At 39.2% G+C, this 21,806-nt stretch overlaps 1 protein-coding gene across 1 annotated transcript in view; it reads right to left on the minus strand.

The window, feature by feature from the left end:
- Window positions 1–19,025: 19,025 nt before the first annotated feature.
- LOC118010165 (cytosolic beta-glucosidase-like) overlaps window positions 19,026–21,806 on the minus strand; it is a 105,026-nt gene continuing 102,245 nt past the window's right edge. The window contains 2 exon segments of the mRNA XM_035004360.1: window positions 19,026–19,081; window positions 19,084–19,224. Of these exon segments, the coding sequence (XP_034860251.1) occupies window positions 19,026–19,081; window positions 19,084–19,224 (197 nt within the window).

The raw sequence follows: 21,806 nt of genomic DNA on the forward strand, positions 1-21,806 counted from the left end.
TATCAAACCATCTAGTCACAAGACACCAACTTGAATCTGCAAGGGTTATTTTTAAAGTGGCAGACTCTAATAGGAGTCTGAATTTCAGGAGTACAATTTTAATTTAAACTTCTTAATTTATAATGGTGATTGACTTAGTTTGATTGCTCAGGAACATATTTCCAGATTTATGACAACACCAGGGTTACGGAATGCATTGTTACTTTTCATCTAGAATTCACTGATTCATTTTATGGCTATTTACTGAGTTTGCCTAGGAGTTCTCCATAATCCCAAATGGCCCAAAGAGCCCTGTTTTTTCAACCTTCATTCATGCAACTAACCTTTCCTAAGTACCTTCTGTGTAGAAAGCATTGTGCTAAAGTTCAGAGCCTAAAAGACACTGATATACTTTTTGAGGACAAGAGCTATATCATCTTTACATTTCTATGCCTAGCAAGAGGGCCTGACCTAATTTTTGTAATTGGTAAATAGGAAGACGAACTGAACATTTTAGGGAGGCAGATATACATGAAACTATGAACTAAGAAAATCAAATAATATTTTATATGCTTAGAATCATGAACTAAAGAAGTTGGAAGAGACTTTATATGTCATTGGATCTAATGTTTCCTAAGTTTGTTTCATGTAATAAAAGTAATGGATTGGGAGTGGGAGATTCCTTGGTTGAGTAAGTCTGGAAGGCAGCTATGCTCACCACCATACTACCAAAGCTGCATAGCACTGGTCAAAGAAGTTTGGAAAAACACAGAATCAAACAAGTTTCTTTACTTCGCAAAGACTTTAACATGCTAATTTTGTATTTATTTCAAAATCAGATATAGCACATGATATTTTCAACTTTATTCGTCCAGGGTGCACTTTTACTGAGCCACATCTTGTGAAACTAATGTTCTGAACTGGGAAGGGCTCGACTGGTCCATTTTCCTGGCTTTATCCTTCAATCCCAACCACCTTTCATCTAGCAAAAGAGAACTTTGTAACTCTGCTTAAATAATTCTATGAAGTGATTCATCCTATTTTTTACTTTAAACTCAACTTAGTTAACATATACTGTATTATTAATTTCAGAGGTAGATTTCAGTGACTCATCAGTTGCATACAACACCCAGTGCTCATTACTTCCAGTGCCCTCCTTAATGTCCATTACCCAGTTACCCCATCCCCCCACCCACCTCCCCTCCAGCAACCCTCGGTTTGTTTCCTAGAGTTGAGTCTTTTATGATTTGCCTCCCTCTCAACTTTCATCTTATTTTATTTTTTCTTCCCTTCCCCATGTTCATCTGTTTTGTTTCTTAAATTCCACATATGAGTGAGATCAAACTGTATTTGTCTTTCTCTGACTGACTTATGTCACTTAGCATAATACCCTCTAGTTCTATACACATCATTGCAAAAGATTTCATTCTTTTTGATGGCTGAGTAATACTCCATTGTGGGTGTGTGTGTGTGTGTGTGTGTGTGTGTGTGTGTGTGTACACATACCACATCTTCTTTATCCATTCATCTGTCTATGGACATCTGGGCTCTTTCCATAGTTTGGCTATTGTGGACATTGCTGCTATAAACATTGGGGTGCACGTACCCCTTCAGATCACTATGTTTGTATCTTTGGATAAATATCTAGTCAGGATGCGGAGAAAGGGGAACCCTCTTACACTCTTGGTGGGAATGCAAACTGGTGCAGCCACTCTGGAAAACAGTATGGAGGTTCCTCAAAAAGTTAAAATAGAGCTACACTACAACCCAGCAATTGCACTACTAGGTATTTATCCAAAGGATTCATCCTATTTTTTTAACAAACTGTTTCTATCATTGGATAACCATTAGAGATCTTTTGGAATTTGAGCTGAAATCACCTCACAGTCCACTAAGAACAGGAGTCAGCAAACAATGGTCTGCAGGAAAAATCGGGCCCATCGCCTACTTATGCATGGCTCTCAAGCTAAGAATGGTCTTCGTATTTTTTTAAACACTGTAAAATAAAAAAAAACAAAGAAAAATATGCAGCAAAGATTATATGTGGCCCACCCAGCTTAAAATATTCACAATCTGGACCTTTACAAAAGAGTTTGCAGAACCTGTGCTTTAAAGAAGTAGTCTCCAGAATTTTTGAACGTGTACTCTGTGCTAAGCAACCTCAAAGGTAGTCCCAAAAGATCCCTGCAACCTTGTGTTCAAGTCCTTGTATAATCTCTTCCCCTTGAGCATGGACTAGATTTAGCAACTCACTTCTATTAGATTCCATTCCATTCCATTCCATTCCACCCTATTCAACAGACTTGCTTCTATTCTGTTGTGCTGAATAGAATATGGCAAAAGTGATGGAATGTCTCTTCTAAGCTTAAGTAATAAAAAGACTGGTTTCTGACCTGGATATTCTCTTGCCCTCTCTCACTTGCCCACTCTGAGGGAGATCAGCTCCCCTATTGTGAAATACAGCCATATTTCTGACCCTATAAAAGGGCAAGGAAAGGAGAAAGACCTCCAGTCAACAGCTAAGGAGGAACTATGGCTTTCAGTCCAACAGTCTGCAAGGAACTGGATCCTACCCACAACCAGGTAAGTGAACTTGAAATGGATCCTCCCCCAGTTGATCCTTCAAACATGATTACAGCACTGGCCAACAGCCTTATTTCAAGTTCCATGAGACACCTCGAGCTAGAGGCACACAACTAAATTACACCCAGATTCCTTATCCATAAATACTGTACGATAATAAACGTCTGCTATTTTAAGATGTCATGTTTTGGGATAATTGGTACCTACGAAGAGATAACTAACACACATTCCCATTAGTAAAAATTTTTAGAGTGTCTAGTCCAGTCCCAATATATGTATATTTACTTATGAATTATAACATGCACTCCTACACACTTTACTTTAATTACTAGAAAAGCTTACACTGTTTAAAAAAATTAGGTAAAAATAAATACAGAGGTAAGTTTTAATAACTTTTTATGGGTATGAACCCTAGCGGATTGGTTTGTCCATCCCCTGATGTGCCCACATCTACTTTGAAGATCACTGTGATAGAATAACATATAAGATTGACACAAACACTCTCCAAAGTTGTAAACATAAAATTTTATTTGTATGATCACTATATCCTTTCAATAGAATCAGATTTTTCTGTCTAAAATATTCTATTTGTTCAGAAGTGTTGGTTCTTCATTCTTGTTAATCAGTGGACAACTCATCACAGATGTCACCTTGGAAACCTATACTTAGGTCTGTAGAAAATTTAGAGATGTCTGAGAGAGTTTGTTCCTGTCTTAAGGGTTGCTTGGCCACTGAAGAGGAATGTTAACAGCTGTGGGAGAAGCAATTAGTGTCCATTCTATCCTGATTGACAATTCTGTAAAATGCCCAGTAGCATTTTCTATGGTTTTACAAAATGGCGACCTTCTGTTTCAGAGTGCTGGGTAGCTATTGAGTTCCGGGTATAGATATCATCATGCGGATGCCCCATGTGGATTCCAATTAGAGAATTGAGCCTAATTTCACTCCCCAACCAGACTGAAATATAAAAGAGACAGATAAGACCTTCATAGTGAAGCATGGACAGAGATTTCAGGCAAGCAGAATACATGAATATCAACTTTTAGAAGCATTCGATTAAAAATGCAAAGGCAGAGCTCTCTGAGAAACTGGGAGGCTCTGGATGAAAGGAGAGAGATTAGGGAGGACGCTGCAATGAATGCACTGTTTTCATACAATGCCCTAATCAGGAGGACAAGTGGCAGTCGTTATGAAGCAACGAGATTCAGAACAATGCCTTTCCCAGGGAAGTAGTCACTACAAAACAAGGCCTGCAGTAGGACAATACTGTGACTTGTACACATGAAAAAGAATAATTACTTTAAGACATGAGACCTGACATTTGGTGAGCTTCCTTGGTCCAAAAACAAAAATACTAGAAACTGGAAAGTAGTGGGTTATTTTTCCCTTGGCCTCCGAACTTCCTATTTTTCTCACTATGCATTTCATATTATCCCAATTACCTAAGTTAGTGCATTAATATAGAAATACTATGATCTTCCATTTTCCCTAATTAAGACTATTAGGAAGACATTTTATGCTCTTATTTTTTTAATGAAATTCAATTTAAAGTCACTGTATCAGATCTTATTAGCTGCTACATTATAACATATAATATTTCACTGGGGGCAAAATGCCTAAATCAAAAATTAGATCCAAACTTCAAAAATACAAACTATAATAGTAACATAGTCATGGTCCTTTGAATATATTTCATCCTGTATAAAATAAAACTTTCCTTGTGTCAAGTTTTAATCAAGAATGTCCCCAGGAAATACTATGGCATGGAAGATCTAGGAAGAAATTGTACCATTCCATCTTTTTAATAATAGGGTGTCCAAATTAAAGGTTGTGAATATTTTAAGGATGGTCTGAGAGGTGAATAAAGGAGTTGAGCCACCCCATATCATTTTTTTAAAGCAAAATGGGAAAATTTTCATACAGCAAGTATACTGGAGTGTTAAGTGCATGTTCAGCGTGAAGCTAATCACAGCAGGACAGGATAACATCCTGGAGGAAGACACCTCCTGTGCCAACACACAGTAGTTGCTCAATACAAGATTCTTGAATAAATGGATAAAGACCTTCCTCCCTTTCCCAAAGCAACATACAACCTACTTGGAATTAACAGACCTTCCTTCATGCAATCTTCACCAGATGTCTGTGAGGAAGGAAATTTTTTTTTTTTAAAGATTTTATTTATTTATTTGAGAGAGAGAATGACACAGAGAGAGAGAGCACGAGATGGGGGAGGGTCAGAGGGAGAAGCAGGTTCCCCGCCGAGCAGGGAGCCCGATGCAGGACTCGATCCCGGGACTCCAGGATCATGACCTGAGAGGAAGGCAGCTGCCTAACCAACTGAGCCACCCAGGCGCCCAGGAAGGAAATATTTTTAAGCTAATTTTTTAAAGGAAGAGACTGAGGTTCTTCATCTCAAGGCCAGAGAACTAGAGGGTGGTAGAGCAGGGACTTCAAGATCCTGTCTGTCTGCCTCTGGAGTCCAGGGATTAACTTGGACTTGCATCTTCAGCTACTGGTGTTTGCTCTTCTGAGAGAGAAGGACTGCCCTCAGTGATCTCCTGCTAGTCCTTCAGTCCTGGACACTTTCTCATGTTTTCTTCCCTTGTCTATTACTCTCCCTTAGAAATGCTATAGAATAACAATTCAGTCTCCTGCAGGAAATCTTCCAGCCGTAATTATTAAAACACAAGTAAACATGTACCTCTGAAGCTGGAGGGAAAACCATATTTCAAGTCAAACCTTGGGGGCTACCTGGAAAGCCACTTGGCATGTACCCAGGGCTCAGAACACCACCAGGACAATTGATACTCAGGGATGTTTTCTTTGTCATTGCTGGACAGGAGGGACCTTTCTCAATGACTTTCTGTCACCACATGAAAGTGGTAAGTTCTATGAACAGTTTAATGACCAAATAAAGGATTTCTGGAACGCCCATAGAGAGGATTCTCAGTTTTGCTGTGCTCCCACTACATCTCACAGACATGCTTTGAGGACACATCGATGTTCAAATTTCCACCAGAGCTCAGAATTGTCTATTTCTCTTGGAACAGCTCAGCACTGGCAGGGCTCAGCTCAGACTAAGGATAAAGCACCTTAGGAAGTTGACGGTCAACAAAATAGGGGGCCTTGTTTCTCACTGATGGTGACAAAAAGGTTCTCATATAAGGTCTGATTTTTTTTTAAAGCCCTAATAAATTTGAATAAAAGGAACTGTACAATGGGTAAATATGCCAGAAAATAAAAATGACCCCTGGGATTCCTCAGCTAACAGCTCACACAGCCACAATAGCTTCTTATTTGGTTTTTATTTTTGTTTTTGTTTTTACAACATTAACTACTCAAATTATACCATTCCTTCTTAGCATTTTATAACTCTTGAAGGAGGTCAAACCACTCTTGGCCAACAGGCTTCATTCATTCACCCAGAATCGAATCTGACTGAGAATATGAGCAACTCTGATTCCCCCAAAACTGACTGATTGCCAACTGTAACAAAGACAGGACCTTCTGGAAACACCACAGAATTGGTCACACTCACATTTCTATAATGTCTGATTTGTAGCATGTTGAGAGTCTGCACCGCATTCTTCCCGTAACCGTGGTTGTTGGAGGTTAGAGATTTGCTCTTCACACCCTCTAGGATGCATTATCCAATCTTTGGACCTCTGTTTGTCAGACATGCTAGATAGAGGGATATGATCATGATGAGAATTAAGCAAGAGTTTTAAATCTCAGAAGTTCTTTTCTCAGTTTACGAAATGCTTTCAGATGTACTATTTGGTCCTTGTAACAACTTTGTTATCGGAACATGCATGCTACAATGAGGGAAGAAGTTTGGAGACGTTCAATGACAAGATTAAGATGATCAAGGCATTGGGGAGCCTAGGTGGCTCAGTGGGTTAAGCATCAGACTCTCTCTCTCTCTTTTTTAAAATTTTATTTATTTATTGGACAGAGAGAGTGAGAGAGCATAAGCAGGGGAAGCAGCAGAGGGAGAGAGAGAATCAGTCTCCCCATTGAGCAGGATCCCAGGATCCCAGGTCCTGAGCTAAATCCCAGGACCCCAGGATCATGACCTAAGCCAAAAGCAGACACCTAACTGACTGAGCCACCCAGATGCCCCAGCATCAGACTCTTGATTTCAGCTCAGGTCATGATCTCAGGGTCATGAGATTGAGGCATAGAGCCTGCTTGGGATTCTCTCTCTCTCCCTCTCCCTTGGCCCCTCCCCACTTCCCACTTATGCACTCTCTCTCTCTCTCTCAAAAAAAAAAAAAAAAAAAGATTATCAAGGCATTTAAACTGTGGTGCTGAGAATCTACATAGGTCTTCTGATTCTTAGGCCAATACTGTTTCCCTCCCCACCACTAAGGTTAGCTGACCCACTGGAATACACCAGGGGCTCTCGAAGTACAGGGCAGCAGCATCTGGCAACTCGTGAAACATGCAAGTTCTCAGGTGCCTCCCCCAGACCCGCTGAGTCAGAAACTCTCAGATGGGGCCCAGCAATCCAGGTTTTTACAAACTGTCCAGGGGATACTGATGCCCACCGCTGTTTGAGAACCACTGGCATACAGTTCCTAGGTATGGTACCGTAAAGTCATCCCAGAAACAGACTTTCTATCAGTAGTCCTTCTAAAAGCTTCCAGAAGACTTCAAAGCCATGAAGGAGCAGAATGTTTAAAGCTCATCCATATCATGCAGGTGCTATGGCCCTTACTTGCAGCTTTTCTTTCCGCTACCCCTATCATCTGGAGATAAAGGAAATGGTTTTCATTTCTTGAAGTCAAGATTGTCCAACTATTTGATTTTGTTGTTAAAAAAAAAACAAAAACACTTTATTCTATGGAAGTCCTTTCTCAAGGGTTTTCAGGTCCTTCTCAGTCTGCCCAGAACAGTGTTTTTATCCAATTCATGGGCAGCCCGAAGGAGTGACTCCTTCTCCCCACCCCTCACCCACTCCAGGCACACTGTAAACACATCCTCTTTCAAGGGCTTTGTTCCACTAGTTGAAACTGTGCATGTCTTGGATTTCATCGAGAGAAAAGAAGGAAGGTTAGGCTCCCCTGTCATATGCTCCACAGCACTCTGTACTTCTCCTTTACAGTGCTCATCACATTTCTAATTACTTGTTCAATGTCACTGTCTAATTACTTTTCCCCCACATGTTCTCTATTAAGACTTTTAGAGGCCCTAAGCTCTGACAAGATAATGGTGTCTCCTCCAACACCATATGGATTTTGAAATTAGGGGGAAAAAAATCAAAACTTTCAAATAAGTTGAAGGTGTTCAACAGGTTTTGATATTGCCCATGATGACTGCTTCAATGCTTTCCTCCAAATAGCAGAGACTGAGCATACTATTTTTTTCTTAATGGGGGTGGGGCGCGACTCCTCCTTTGCTGGTGCCCTAAGCACAGGGGTCTTCTTGTTGGGTAAGCCAGCCCCATTTCTCATAAATTGTAAGTTTCATGAGGATCAAGCCGCATCTGTCTTAGTCACTGCGTGGTCCCAATGCTTGAGCCAAGATGCATTCTTAGGAAACGTCCTATGAAAGAATAGGAGGGTGAATGAGTGGATGGATGGAGCAAGAGGAAGAGAATGAGGTAGAAAAGTTAAAGTGACCGGGAGGAAAGGAGGAGAGAAAGAAAATTGGGAGTAAATATGAGGCAGGCAGGGAAAGAGGGCAGAAAGGCAAGAGACAAATGCAGTTGGTTACTATCTTAATTTTGCGGTAGTTTAAGAGAGAGAGGTCCTGGTACTAAACTCCCTAGTCGATTGCTAGAGCTCAAAGAATCATCTGTTTCATTACCTCTTAATTCTAGAATAAATGTTGCCATCATCCTTTTATAGAATTATGAACTGTGTCTTTATTTACTTACATGGCACAATTTTCAAATACGTGACAGCCCATTGCTCATGTCTTTGTCATAGAATTAGGGAAATGTAGCATAAGCTTTAAATTTGCAGCTGCTGTCCAATCGATGAGTAGGGCCCACCCTACAGATAGCGCTGTGATACATGACGTTAGCTATTCAACAGTTGCAGTCCTTGGGACTTTTGATTTCTGTCACCCTGGAAAATGAACAGCATTTGTGCTGACAGCTTTTTTTTTTCCAATTCACCCCTTTCTAATGAATCTATTCTAAACCATGTTACGCATTTAAATAAATTTTACACGCCATATCAAAACAGCAATATTAACAGTACTTGTCGCCGTAAAATCCCATGCAAATTACAGAGAACTTACACATGCAATACATTTAGCCAAAATGGGACTTTTAGATGACAGCAATCTTATAAGGTGTCAACACACAGCAATGATATGCAGACCCTACTTTCTACTTTTTCCTGATGAGAACAAAAGTATGCTTTGGCACAGCATTCAAATTCATCAAATAAGCACCCAAGAATGGATTTATTGCACAGGCTAAAGTTGAGTAAAGAAGGCCCATATGCTGTATAAAAAAGCTTCTATATCTTTAGGTCCCCAGATCCTAATGTGACAAGGATATTATTATCCACCAGAGTCATAAAGCCTTTTATAGAGATATTTCCCCCCTTAGCCCTGTTATTTTAATTTGTGCACAGATTTTAGCACAGGCAATTTCCCGCTGCAAGGGCTTTTCACTAATAGAATTATACTGTCTTAGCTCAAAATGGCCTTTGGTTCTTAGTCCACTGGGCTCAAAAGATTATTTTCTTGTGTGGAGAGCTCTCCATACCACCCGGGAGCCCACCATTATCTGCACCAAACACCCCAATCCTCTACATCCTTCAAGAGGCTACACAGCTGGGCCCAGCATGAAAATGACAACCATTCAAAAACTCCACGAGTTTATTTTCCTCTGGCTGGGCATCTCGGCTTCTGGACTCCTGTCAACGCCATCACAACACATGCCTTTCAGTAAAAAGTGATCCTAACAGGATTAAATGTAATTTGGAGTCAATAAGGAGAAGTTTGCTATCGAGCGGAATTATAATAGACAGTATGATCAGAAGGTAGAAAATCTGGAAGGTTTTTAGGGGTGAATTCTACTGTAAAAAAAAAAAAAAAGAAAGAAACGGAGAAGAGAAAAAAATTTATTCTCAGCCAAATCCTTTCGTTGGTTCCATCTCTCACGCAAATCAATTCACAGTCTGTTAAGGTAATAAGAACCATGTACTGTCATTTACAGAGAGGAAAAAAGAGAGCGATTTATGGGAGAATGGAAAACATGGTGTGATCTCTCTGCCAGTTCTTTGTTGTGATGTAGTGGTAAGTAAAATGCTTTCAGTTCTATATGACATGGAGAGTACAAAGGGCACATGGCACCCACGGCAGATTTACATTTGCTGCAGGATAGTTCCCAAATCGTCACTCTGCAAGCAGTGGCATTGGGAAGAAGGCAGCCCTCTATCCCCTGTGCAGGGTGGGCCTAGAAAAGTCATGGGAGAATTGAGCACTGGAATGAACTCTAGCCCAGAGAAGAATAAGCCTCCACTGCAAGAAGGATGAGCTGCTTTCTTGAAGATGCCCTTCGCTGAATCACTGCTTTAGTACAGATGGAAGAAATAAGGAAGGAAGATAGTCATGGAGCAAGAGTGCGTTGCCTGAAATTATTTCCCTGATTTAGAGTCTTCATGTTACTATTACCAGAAAATAATAGCTACCACTTATAAGACATTGTAATTACCACTTAGTGGAGAAGGCTAAGTTATCTTTCCGGTATCGTCTCACTTAATTCTCACAGCAGCTCTATAAAGGAGCTAGTTTTATTTTTTTTAATTTTTAAAGATTTATTCATTTATTTTTGAGAGAGAAAGAGTGAGAAAGAGAGAGAGCAAGCACACCGGGGGTGGAGAGGGGGTGGCAGAGGGAGAGGGAGAGAGAGAAGCCCAAGCAGACTCTCCGCTGAGTAAGGAGCCTGATGCAGGGCTCGATCCCACCACCCTGAGATCATGACCTGAGCTGAGACCAAGAGTCAGACGCTTAACTGACTGTACCACCCAGGTGCCCCAGAGCTAGTTTTATTTTAATCCTTGCTTCACAGCTGAGGGAAACAAAAATCAGAGATATGAGTGAGTTGCTTGAGGTTATGCAGTCCATAAATGCTAGAGCTGCAATCAAGCCCTGGGTTATCTGTCTCTTATCTATGTGCTTAACCACCATATCTGCTCAATTGCTGACCGAAAATGAGGCCCTTCCTCCCCTCCCCCCTTTTTTAAGTTGAAGTATAGCTGACACACAATGTTATTTTAGTTTTAGGTGTACAACGTAGTGATTCAACAGTTCTATACAATATGCTATACTCACCATAATGAGTGTAGTTACCATCTGTCACCACACAACATTATTACAATATTATTGACTATATTCCCAATGTTATATTTTTCATCCCTGTGACTTATTTCTTCTACGACTGTAAGTTTGTACCTCTTAATCCCTTTCCATTATTTGTCCATCCCCCCAATCCCCTCCCTTCTGATAACCACCAGTCTGTTCTCTGTATTTATGATTCTGTTTCTGGTTTTTTGTTTGTTTGTTCATTTGTTTTGTTTTTTAGATTCCACATACAAGTAAAATCATATGGTATTTGTCTTTCTCTGACTTACTGACTTCACTTGGCATACTACCCTCTAGGTCCATCCATGTTGTCACAAACAGCAGGATATCATTCTTGTTTATGGCTGAGTAATATTCCATTGTATATGCACATCACATCTTCTTTATCCATTCATCTATCAGTAGACACTTGGGTTGCTTCCATATCTTGGCTAATGTAGATAATGCTGCAATAAACATAGCAAGGCATGTATCTTTTTGAATTAGGGTTTTGTCGTCTTATACTGAAATAAAGTTCTCAGATACTGATCTGAGCAGCCGTGCAGGGCTGCCTCTGTGACAGACAGCAGCAGCTGAATCTTGCACATAGCTTTTATTTTATTTTTTATCAGAAAAGCAAGGACAGATGCATCACAGCATAGGAAAGGAGTACAAAGGGATGGCAACTATCTTGAAGCCATAAAGCGGGCCTACACCCTCCCCTACACGCCGGTACGCAGGGAGGCAGTCATGGGATAAGGGAGGAGTGGGATGTTTGTGGTAGCAATCGCCAGGTGCAGCAAGGGGGACTGAGGGTTACATTCTTTTATAGCTCTTCACCTATGCCCTGCCCTAGGAAATCGTGGGATCCTGTTCGTACCAGGCTATTGCGTTCAATAGCCCGAGACCAGGAACGCTGCTGATGTTTCAGCTGCTTCCAGAGTCACCCCTCAGGGCTTACAATACATTTTCTAAGAATAACTCCACAGCTTTTTGTTTTCTTTGGGTAAATACCCACTAGTGGAATTACTGGATCATATTGATGAGGGAGCAGAAGGCAAGCTGAGGACAAAGCATAAGTCGACACCCTGCAACCTCCCCCCACCCCCATTCCTGGGTAGGACATGTGTGACATTCTTCCAGGAATCTCCCAACATTAAGACTCCCAAAGTCTTAATGTTAATACTTTGCTAGAGGGAAAAACAACCTTAACCTGACAATGGCAAGACCTCTGGTATCTTCCGGGTATCTTGAGAGTCGAGCCTCTTTAGCATATGAGAGTTCTCTCGAAACCTCCCTTTTCCTTACTTCCCCCAACCCACAAGTATATGGTCACCGCTCCTCAAGATCCCGGTGCATCAGCTCTTTCTGCCCATGGGTCCTGTCCCCACGCTTTAATAAACCACCATTTTGCACCAAAGATATCTCAAGAATTCTTTCTTGGTCATCAGCTCTGGACCTCACCCCACCAAACCTCACCTGTATTCCAAAACCACATCAATTTTTAATTTTTTTTTTCTATTTTTAATTTTTCAGGAACCTCCATACATTTTTCCCAGGAGTTGTACCAATTTATATTCCCACCAGCAACAGTGCACGAGGGTTCCCTTTTCTCCACATCTCACCAACACTTGTTATTTCTTCTCTTTTTTATTTTAGCCATTCTGACAGATGTAAGGTGATACCTCACTGTGGTTTTGATTGTAAATGCAGCACCTTTATCATGGGAGTAATTTTATTTTGGTAAGTGCCATTGCTGGGAAGAGTAACCAGTTTCTCAGAAGACAGGATTCAAAAACAACATGGCCTGGATCAGTGCAGAAGCAAAGTAAATGTTTGGTATGGACAATGGTAGTCTTAGGAAAGAAAGAAACTACACATCACAACTTTGTGAAGTGAGTAGCTGTGAGGAATGGGAAATCAGCTGAAGTTTTAGAGTCTCAGAGGATCTTAGACTGAAACGTTGCAATTTGGTTAAGTTATGTGTCAGGCTGGCCTACTGAAAATAACCAGGGAGCCAGGCCTGATTCTGCCACAAAGGTATCAGGAAAGAATATAGTAGCTTTTGATGTCTGGAAACAGATATATGGGTTGCAATGCTGGTTCCACTGTTTACTAGCTCTATGGCTTAGACAAGTTATTTACTTTCTCTCTGCCTCAGCTTACTCATCTATAAAACGGGGATATTAACTATAGAATTTACCTCATGGTTCTTGTAAGGATTAAATGAGTCAATCCATATCTTAAGTTTCCATTGCAGACTACCTAACATCCACTGCATCAACGATTTAATACACATTTATAAATTGCATAGAATTGCCAGATATCATGCAAGGTACTGGAAATATTAAGATAAATAAGACCTCAAGTTGTTCATCATCTAGGAGAGCAAACAAACAAAAACATTACATGTAGCAGGGATAGAATATATTGGTGATTACAGCAAGATGTAGCAATTAATTTTTAAATATCTCAAAACTGTAAAAGTACTTAAGAAATATTCATTGCCATGATGAGTTTAAAGTATCACCTAGACAAGGAATGTGTATGCTTGCCAGTTTTCATCAACGGTATCATTGTTCTCTTACAGAGCCATCACTGACTTATCTACATCCATGACTCCAACATGCCCTGACTCATCTTGACCACTGAAGTTTGTCCTTAAAAATATTTTCTAATAAAGCGTGCCTGGATGGCTCAGTCAGTTAAGCATCTACCTTCAGATCGGGTCATGATCCTGATCAGAGTCCTGGGATCAAGCCCTACGCCGGGCTCTCAGCTCAGTGGCGAGTCTGCTTCTCCCTCTCCCTCTGTGATCTCTCTCACTTTTGCTCTCAATTAAATAAAAAAAATCTTTAGGAAAAAAAATTCTAATAATAAAAGAAAACAGAAGCTAACTAATGAAAACTTAAGAGTAAATTATAAAGAAGAAAAAATTAACCATAATAGCACAACCCCAAGAGAGAGAAAAAAGGACATATCAAGACATTAACAGTGGTTATAACAGTGGTTATAAAAGACAGCTGTCTTTTATCTTGGTATATGTAGGTTATAATATATGCTTATACCCTAATATATTCTCTGAATATATTATGAACTCTTCCATGTACATTTTTCCAGACTTTTGGGAGGAACAATTTTAGATTTGTTCTAAACTCAAAAGAGTTGCAAAAAGAGTACAGAGCATTTCAGACATTCTTCACCCAGCTTCCCCTAATGTTAACATCTTACTTGACCATGCTTTATTTATTCGCCTAAGGAGTTAACATTGGCAAAGCACCATTAATTAAAGACTTTATGTGAATTCCCCAGTTTTTCCACTAATCTCTTTTTCTATTCCAGGATCTGATCCAAGAGACCATGTTGCATTTAAGATCCTGTGTACTTTTCATACATTAATTATAATTATATATTAACTTTTCATATATGCACTTCCTACCTTAAATAGAGCCCTTAACACATCAACTATATTCTGCTACAAGCAGCTTTCTAACTGGTTCCCTCATCCTAGTTTCTTTGCCATCTTTCAACATATTGCTTTTAAATCTTCACCACCCTGTTCAGAAATCTTCAATGTGTTCCAAGAGAAAACCAAGACCAAGAACATCAGACTGTCCACATCCAATCTTCCCACTCGCTTCCCTAAGGTGAACTGGCCTGGGCACTGCCTCCCACACCCAAGGCTTCATGCTTTCCACTTCCATATTTTAACTTACATTATTTATATTACCATATTGTTTTTAATATTTTTAACATTTAAAAAATTTATTTATTTTTAAGTAATCAACATCCAACATGAGGCTCGAACTTAGGACCCCGAGATCAAGAGCCGCATGCTCTTCCAACTGAGCCAGCCAGGCGCCCCTCTTTTTAATATTGTATTATTTCCCTTGTCCAGGAAGCCACATTTGCCCACCCCCATCTAGCAGAGAGCTCACCCTACTCCTACTGTCTAGAAAATTCACCTGGCATCATCTGTTATCGTTTCATGTCTCCGTTCTAGTTCCCCAACCAGATCATAAACTTCTTTGGAGAAGAAGTGCTGTCTTGTGCGCAGGTTTGTATCTCCACAAACTATTGCACAGTTTAGTTTAATAAATATGTTCTGATTGGGCTGCTGGAAACCTTCAATTCTAATGATTACAAAAACAATGGCAATTTCCTGTTTCTGGCCCAATATGTAAGGAGCTTGGAAGTTATTTCTTCCAAGAAAAAAGCCAAATAAGCTGAATAATAGCCATTCTTCTTAGATCAGGCAGAGAATTGAGGTCACAAGGAAAACCACTGCCACAACAATTGGAGAGAGGGAAAATCGGAGTGACAGTGAATTCCAACTGACCAGAGCAGAAACGTCTGCAAGACATGGAGGTAGAACCAGAGGAAGAAAAACCTAAACTGTAATTGACAAATTGCTGAAGGATCCATGTGAACAAGTTGGAGAGTGAAAAACAATGGCCCACACTAACTGTGCCCTTACCATGTCCTGGGAACTGTCTAAACACGTTACATCTATCAGGTTACTTATGTCTCCCAACAGCCTTACGAGGAGCCCATGTTACAGAAAGAAAAACTGAGGTACAGGGAAGTTCAGTAAGTGGCTTGGTTAGTAAGTGTCAGAGCCAGGATTTAAATCCAGGTGAACTGTCTCTAGAGACTGCATTCTTGATAAGTACACTACATTTGCCTCATACCAGTTACCAATAGCCTCTCGGGCAAGGTCACATAAGCCAGTCATGTGTCACGTGACACAGACTCTGGGAAAACTGAGGACAACTGGACATTTACTCTCTACAAGAAGCACTCATTACTCATTCACTCTCATCATTAGGCACCACTCTTCCCCGTGACCCTAACCCAGTGCTTCTACATCTCCCCATCTCACCGCTGCCACAATTAATAAGGTGTATTCTCACCTCATGAAGGCCACCATAAAGTGTCTCTATGTCAAATTTTCTTCTAATTTCATTCTTTAAGGCTTATCATGCTTTGTGCTAAGTACCATATCCCTCCCAGGACAACTAGAGCCTAAAATATTGTCATCAGTGATGAGTATGTGTTCTCCAGGTAAGGTGTATTGCTAGTAATTAAACAGTATTAATTCTATCAGCTTTGATTTATTCTGCTCTCTCAGTAATGAAGCTCAGTATTCTATTTTCTCTCTGCCTAGCACTGAGCAATAGAATTGGTGTTTAAGGATTATCATATAAAACTACTTTTTGGTCAGTCGGTGTTGGGGAATTTTTTCAATATATTACAAATGTATTCATTATTCCCTCGTTCATAAAAATAATTAAAAGCTATGGCCGAACACAAATACCCAGAGCACAAAAGCCTGACTGGCAGGCCACTGCCAAATTCCAAGGTTGCTAGCTTCTTAGTTTACGGGTTTCTTAATGAGAACTCGTACCTTCTCATTCAATAAAGGGCTTAGATGGACATTTCCTGCTGGTTTTCACAGGAGTTATAAAACTAAAGTCCTACACATCATAATGAAAATGGGCTTCTGTTATTTTCTATATGTTCTTAGCAATTCAGAATTAACTTACCCTAAAATGAAAACTAGCCCCCCCCAAAAAAACCCCACAATTCTTTAGAAGTGATGCCCGGGATGTTAATAACATGTGTTCACATTCTCTTAAAATATAAATAAATAAATAAATAAATAAATAAATAAATAAATAAATAATAAAACAAGGGAGGAAGGTAAGAGAGAAAGAAATACGAGTAGATCCAATCCATCATTGTGATATCCAAGTCCCTCCTTAGATAAAACAGACATAAAACATGTACTTTACAAGCTTCAGATGACCTTCAAGACATCTGAGTACAGTATCTATGGATTTTTAAGTATAATTAACAACTCCTGTTTTTCCATTTAAAGAATCGGAGTTCTGCTTCCTTGACAGGCAAAAGCCAATCCATCTTGTTTTCAAATGCTAATACAAGCAATTACAAATAACATTAATTAAACTACTACAGGAGCTGTTAGATTTTGGGTGGTGGAGATTTTTTTCTTCACCTAAACTCATGACGATTCTAATTTGCAGGACGAATTGAGGACACACCCTTGGTTTGATTCATTTCTGGGACAAAGAGCTGGCCCTTGAAACCCAGCCAAGAGCTGCAGAAAGCCCCTGCTCTGTGAGGAACCCAGGGCACGCTGCAGCAACGATGCTTATTTCACCTGGTAGACCAAATGTGACAGATCATTTTATTTACAGCGCGAATATTAATTTTCTGGTTTTGGTAACGAAAATACAGTGCTCATTTGTATTGTTGTAAAACTTGTAAATATGCCCTGTAGGATAAATAACATTCAAAACAACATCCTAATTAAAAGGAAAACTCAGTTATCTTGCAAGATAATATAAGGAGGGCACATAAATTGTAAATAAGATACATAGTAAAAATGAAAAAGACGGGCTGGATAGGAGAGGAATGAAATAAGATTTGGAAATGTGCTTTTTAAATGAACACAAATTGTGAGATAATGTCTCATTGAACAATAAAAATAACAAAACAGTGGCAAAGATGTAATAGAATCTCCTATATACACCATTTTAATCTTAATATAATTTTCCCCAGTGCACCCATGTTTATTGAACTACTATGACCATTTCTTTCTCACTCTGTCCAAAGTTACCAAGACAATGTGCTTTGCTGTAAATAATTCCTTGATTATGAACATGAAAACGATCTAGAAATTGACCACAGTGTTTTTTAAAAATGACATAGTGTCTGCTCAGGGCCAAAGGCCTTATGGGAATGGCAAAGTATGGGTAGTTTCCTCAGAGAAACAGAATGAGAACACAGAAAAACACTTCCCCACTTCCTCCTCCATAAGGCAACCCCACACCTTTGTTGTTCTTGTTTTTTTTTCCTTTATTCAAAAGAAGGGGAAAATACTTCTATGGCACCTGGGCCTACAGTGTGCTGGACAGACCAGAGAGCTGATGCCAAAGAAGTTCTGGATTTGGCAGACAAGATGATATGACTTGAGGAAAATCCACATCAGTGCATCCTCAGTTTCTCAGTCTGCAAAATGGGGGTGATAATATTTACCTCTTAGCTTCAAGTATGATACACAAATGAATGTTGAGTAAATACTACTCAAATATGGAGGTGAGGGTCCAAATTAGATATACGTGAAAGGTTTGCTAATGTGGACACATTACATCCAGAAGAAGCCCTCCATCTACTACTGACCCCAACTGAGGAAGCTCAGTAAAATGTTCAACTCCAATGCAACCCCATACATATCTCAGACATGTGTAGACATCTTACACTCACATAGGTCATTCAATCCATATATTTCATGTATTTCCTAGGTGTCATCAATGTTCTTATAGATCTTAAACTTTAAAAAAATACCCCAAAGTAGAGACTATGTCCTGCTTATTATTTTGCCTTTCATTGGTGTCACTCTGGAGTAGAAATTCTGTTTCTGCTAAACAACCACTCAAATACTTTTTCTTCCATTCACAGTTTAATTTGTTTTATTAATTTATTATTTTTCAAAAATAATTCATCAGGCAAGAGAAAGACATACTTGTTCGTGCATAAAGAAAATGCGCCAAATTCATCAACAAATCCATTTTATTAAATGTGTCATCAATTAATCCCTTTGTTGAATAGAATGCATAACTATATGTGACTAACTTTTAATTCTGATTTTTTATACTAAACAGTAGAAGAATTTTGGACCACATGAAAATGGATCTACAAAGCAAACAATAGCTGACATAACCAGAAAAACTAGGCTCATAAATAAGTATTCTTATAATACATGGTCCTGCTGTTAGGGCTGCAAACCATGAGCATACTATCTTTGTAAATTTTGCATTATTTTTTTCTAGAAAAATTCTAAGGATTTAAATTGAAGTTTTCAAGTCTATCTGATTTCTTAATATAAAAATCAATTTCAGTGGTTTTCTATTCTGTTTTTTTTTTTTTTAAAGCCTCAGTGATCCAAATGCAAATAGAGTAAAGGCCATCATTAAATATATCCCCAGGCATTCCATATTCAGACTTCATAATCACGGATCAGCTGGTAGGAGATGATTACAAAGGCAATTTGAGATTGTCTAAAGGATCACCAAAGCAGATATCTTTTCCAAAACCAGAGGCCTCTTCTCCAAGAGATGTGGGCCAGCCATTTTTTATGGATGTTTTTCTAGGCCATTGTTTTGGATGATCTTGGCATACACCTTGGCTGATAAGGCACTCGAGGTCTAGCAGGATCCTCAAAATCAACATGGAAGAGACCAAACCAGCTACTATACCCTTGGATCCACTCAAAGTTATCCAGAAGAGACCATGCACAATATATTTTGCAATTTACTTTATCAGTCTGGATAGCTAATTTAAAAAAAAAAAAATGAAGAAAAGAAAAGAAAAAAAGGAGGAAAATTATCATCTCTGGGAAGTTTTTTTGTGAACATACAAAAATCGCTGACAACTAGTTGGGTATCTTTCTTTTACAGAGGATCACAGAAAAAAACCTCTTAATGCTCTTTTCCAATTTTCTCTTTTAGTCAAGTAGGGGTTCCATTCAAGAAGTTAAATTACATATCATTCTAATTATTTGATTATTCATTCAATTTGATATATGTTTTATTCCTCCATTCATTTACTCAATAAATATCTTTTTCAATATCTACTACTTTTCAGACACAAAGAAACACACATACACACACAGTTTCTCCCTAGTACCTAGAATTATATTCATTAAAGACCCTGCTCAGCTCTCACTCTCCATAGATGACATGATACTCTATGTGGAAAACCCAAAAGACTCCACCCCAAAATTGCTAGAACTCAAATAGGAATTCAGCAATGTGGCAGGATATAAAATCAATGCACAGAAATCAGTTATATTATATACATTAACAATGAGACAGAAGAAAGAAAAATTAAGGTATCTATTCCATTTACAATTGAAGCAAAAATCATAAGATACCTAGGAATAAACCTCATCAAAAAGGAAAAGAATCTGTACTCTGAAAACTATAGAACACTTATGAAAGAAATTGAGAAAGACACAAAAAGATGGAAAAACATTCCATGCTCATGGATTGAGAGAACAAATATTGTTAAACTGTCTATGTTACCTAGAGCAATCTATACATTCAATGCAATCCCTATCAAAATACCATCAACTTTTTTTACAGAGCTGGAACAAATAATCCTAAAATTTGTATGAAAAGACCCCAAATAGCCAGAGGAATGTTGAAAAAGAAAACCAAAGCTAGTGGCATCACAATTCGGATTTCAAGCTACATTATAAAGCTGTAATCATCAAGACAGTATGGTACTGGCACAAAAACAGACACATAGATCAAAGGAACAGAATAGAAACCCCAGAAATGGACCCTCAACTCTATGGTCAACTACTCTTTGACAACACAGGAAAGAATATCCAATGGAAAAAAAGGTAGTCTCTTTAACAAATGGTGTTGGGAAAATTGGACAGCCACATGCAGAAGAATGAAACTGGACCATTTTTTTGCACCATACAAAAAAAGAAACTCAAAATAGATGAAAGACCTAAATGTGAGACAGGAAGCCATCAAAATCCTAGAGGAGGGCGCCTGGGTGGCTCAGATGGTTAAGCGTCTGCTTTCAGCTCAGGTCATGATCCCGGGGTCCTGGGATCGAGTCCCACATTGGGCTCCCTGCTCAGTGCAGAGCCTGCTTCTCCTTCTCCCTCTGCCATTCCCTCTGCTTATACTCTTCTATCTCTCTGTCAAATAAATAAATAAAATCTTTAAAAAAAAAAAAATCCTAGAGGAGAACACAGGCAGCAACCTCTGTGACCTCAGCTGCAGCAACTTCTTGCTAGACACGTCTCCAAAGGCAAGGGAGACAAAAGCAAAAATGAACTTTTGCAACTTCATCAAGATAATAAGCTTTTGCACAGCAAAGGAAACAGTCTACAAAACCAAAAGACAACCTACAGAAATGGAGAAGATATTTGTAAATGTCTTATCAGATAAAGGGCAGTATCCAAGATCGACAAAGAACTTATCAAAGTCCATACCCAAAAAACAAATAATCCAGTCAAGAAATGGGCAGAAAACATGAACAGACATTTCTCCAAAGAAGACATACAAATGGCAAACAGACATAGAAAAATGCTCAACATCACTCAGCATCAGGGAAGTACAAATCAAAACCACAAAGGGTACCACCTCACACCAGTCAGAATGGCTAAAATTAACAAGTCAGGAAACAACAAATGTTGACCAGGATGCGGAGAAAGGGGAACCCTCTTACACTGCTGGTGGGAATGCAAGCTGGTGCAGCCACTCTGGAAAACAGTGTGGAATTTCCTCGAAAAGTGAAAAATAGAGCTACTCTATGACCCAGCAATTACACTACTAGGTATTTACCCCAAAGATACAGATGTAGTGAAAAGAAGGGGCACATGCACCCCAATATTCATAGCAGCAACGTCCACAATAGCCAAACTATAGAAAGAGCCCAGATGTACATCAACAGATGAATGGATAAAGATGTGGTATACACACACACACACACACACACAATGGAATATTACTCGGCCATCAAAAAAATGAAATCTCACCATTTGCAATGACATGGATGGAACTAGAGGGTATTATGCTAAGAGAAATAAATCAATCAGAGAAAGACAATTATATGATTTCACTCATATGTGGGATTTAAAAAACAAAACAGAGGATCATAAGAGAAGGGAGGGAAAAATAAGACAAAAGCAGAGAGGGAGACAAACCATGAGACTCTTAACTATAGGGAACAAACTGAGGGTTGCTGGAGGGGAAATGGGTGGGGGTTGGGGTAACTGGGTATTAAGCATTAAGGAAGACACGTGATGTAATGGGCACTGGGTGCTATATGCAACTGATGAATCACTGAACTATACCTCTGAAATATATATTACACTGTATGTTAAGTAACTG

This window comes from Mirounga leonina, unplaced genomic scaffold (assembly GCF_011800145.1).
Source record: "Mirounga leonina isolate KUSES-001 unplaced genomic scaffold, KU_Mleo_1.0 Mir_129, whole genome shotgun sequence".
NCBI lineage: Eukaryota > Metazoa > Chordata > Mammalia > Carnivora > Phocidae > Mirounga > Mirounga leonina.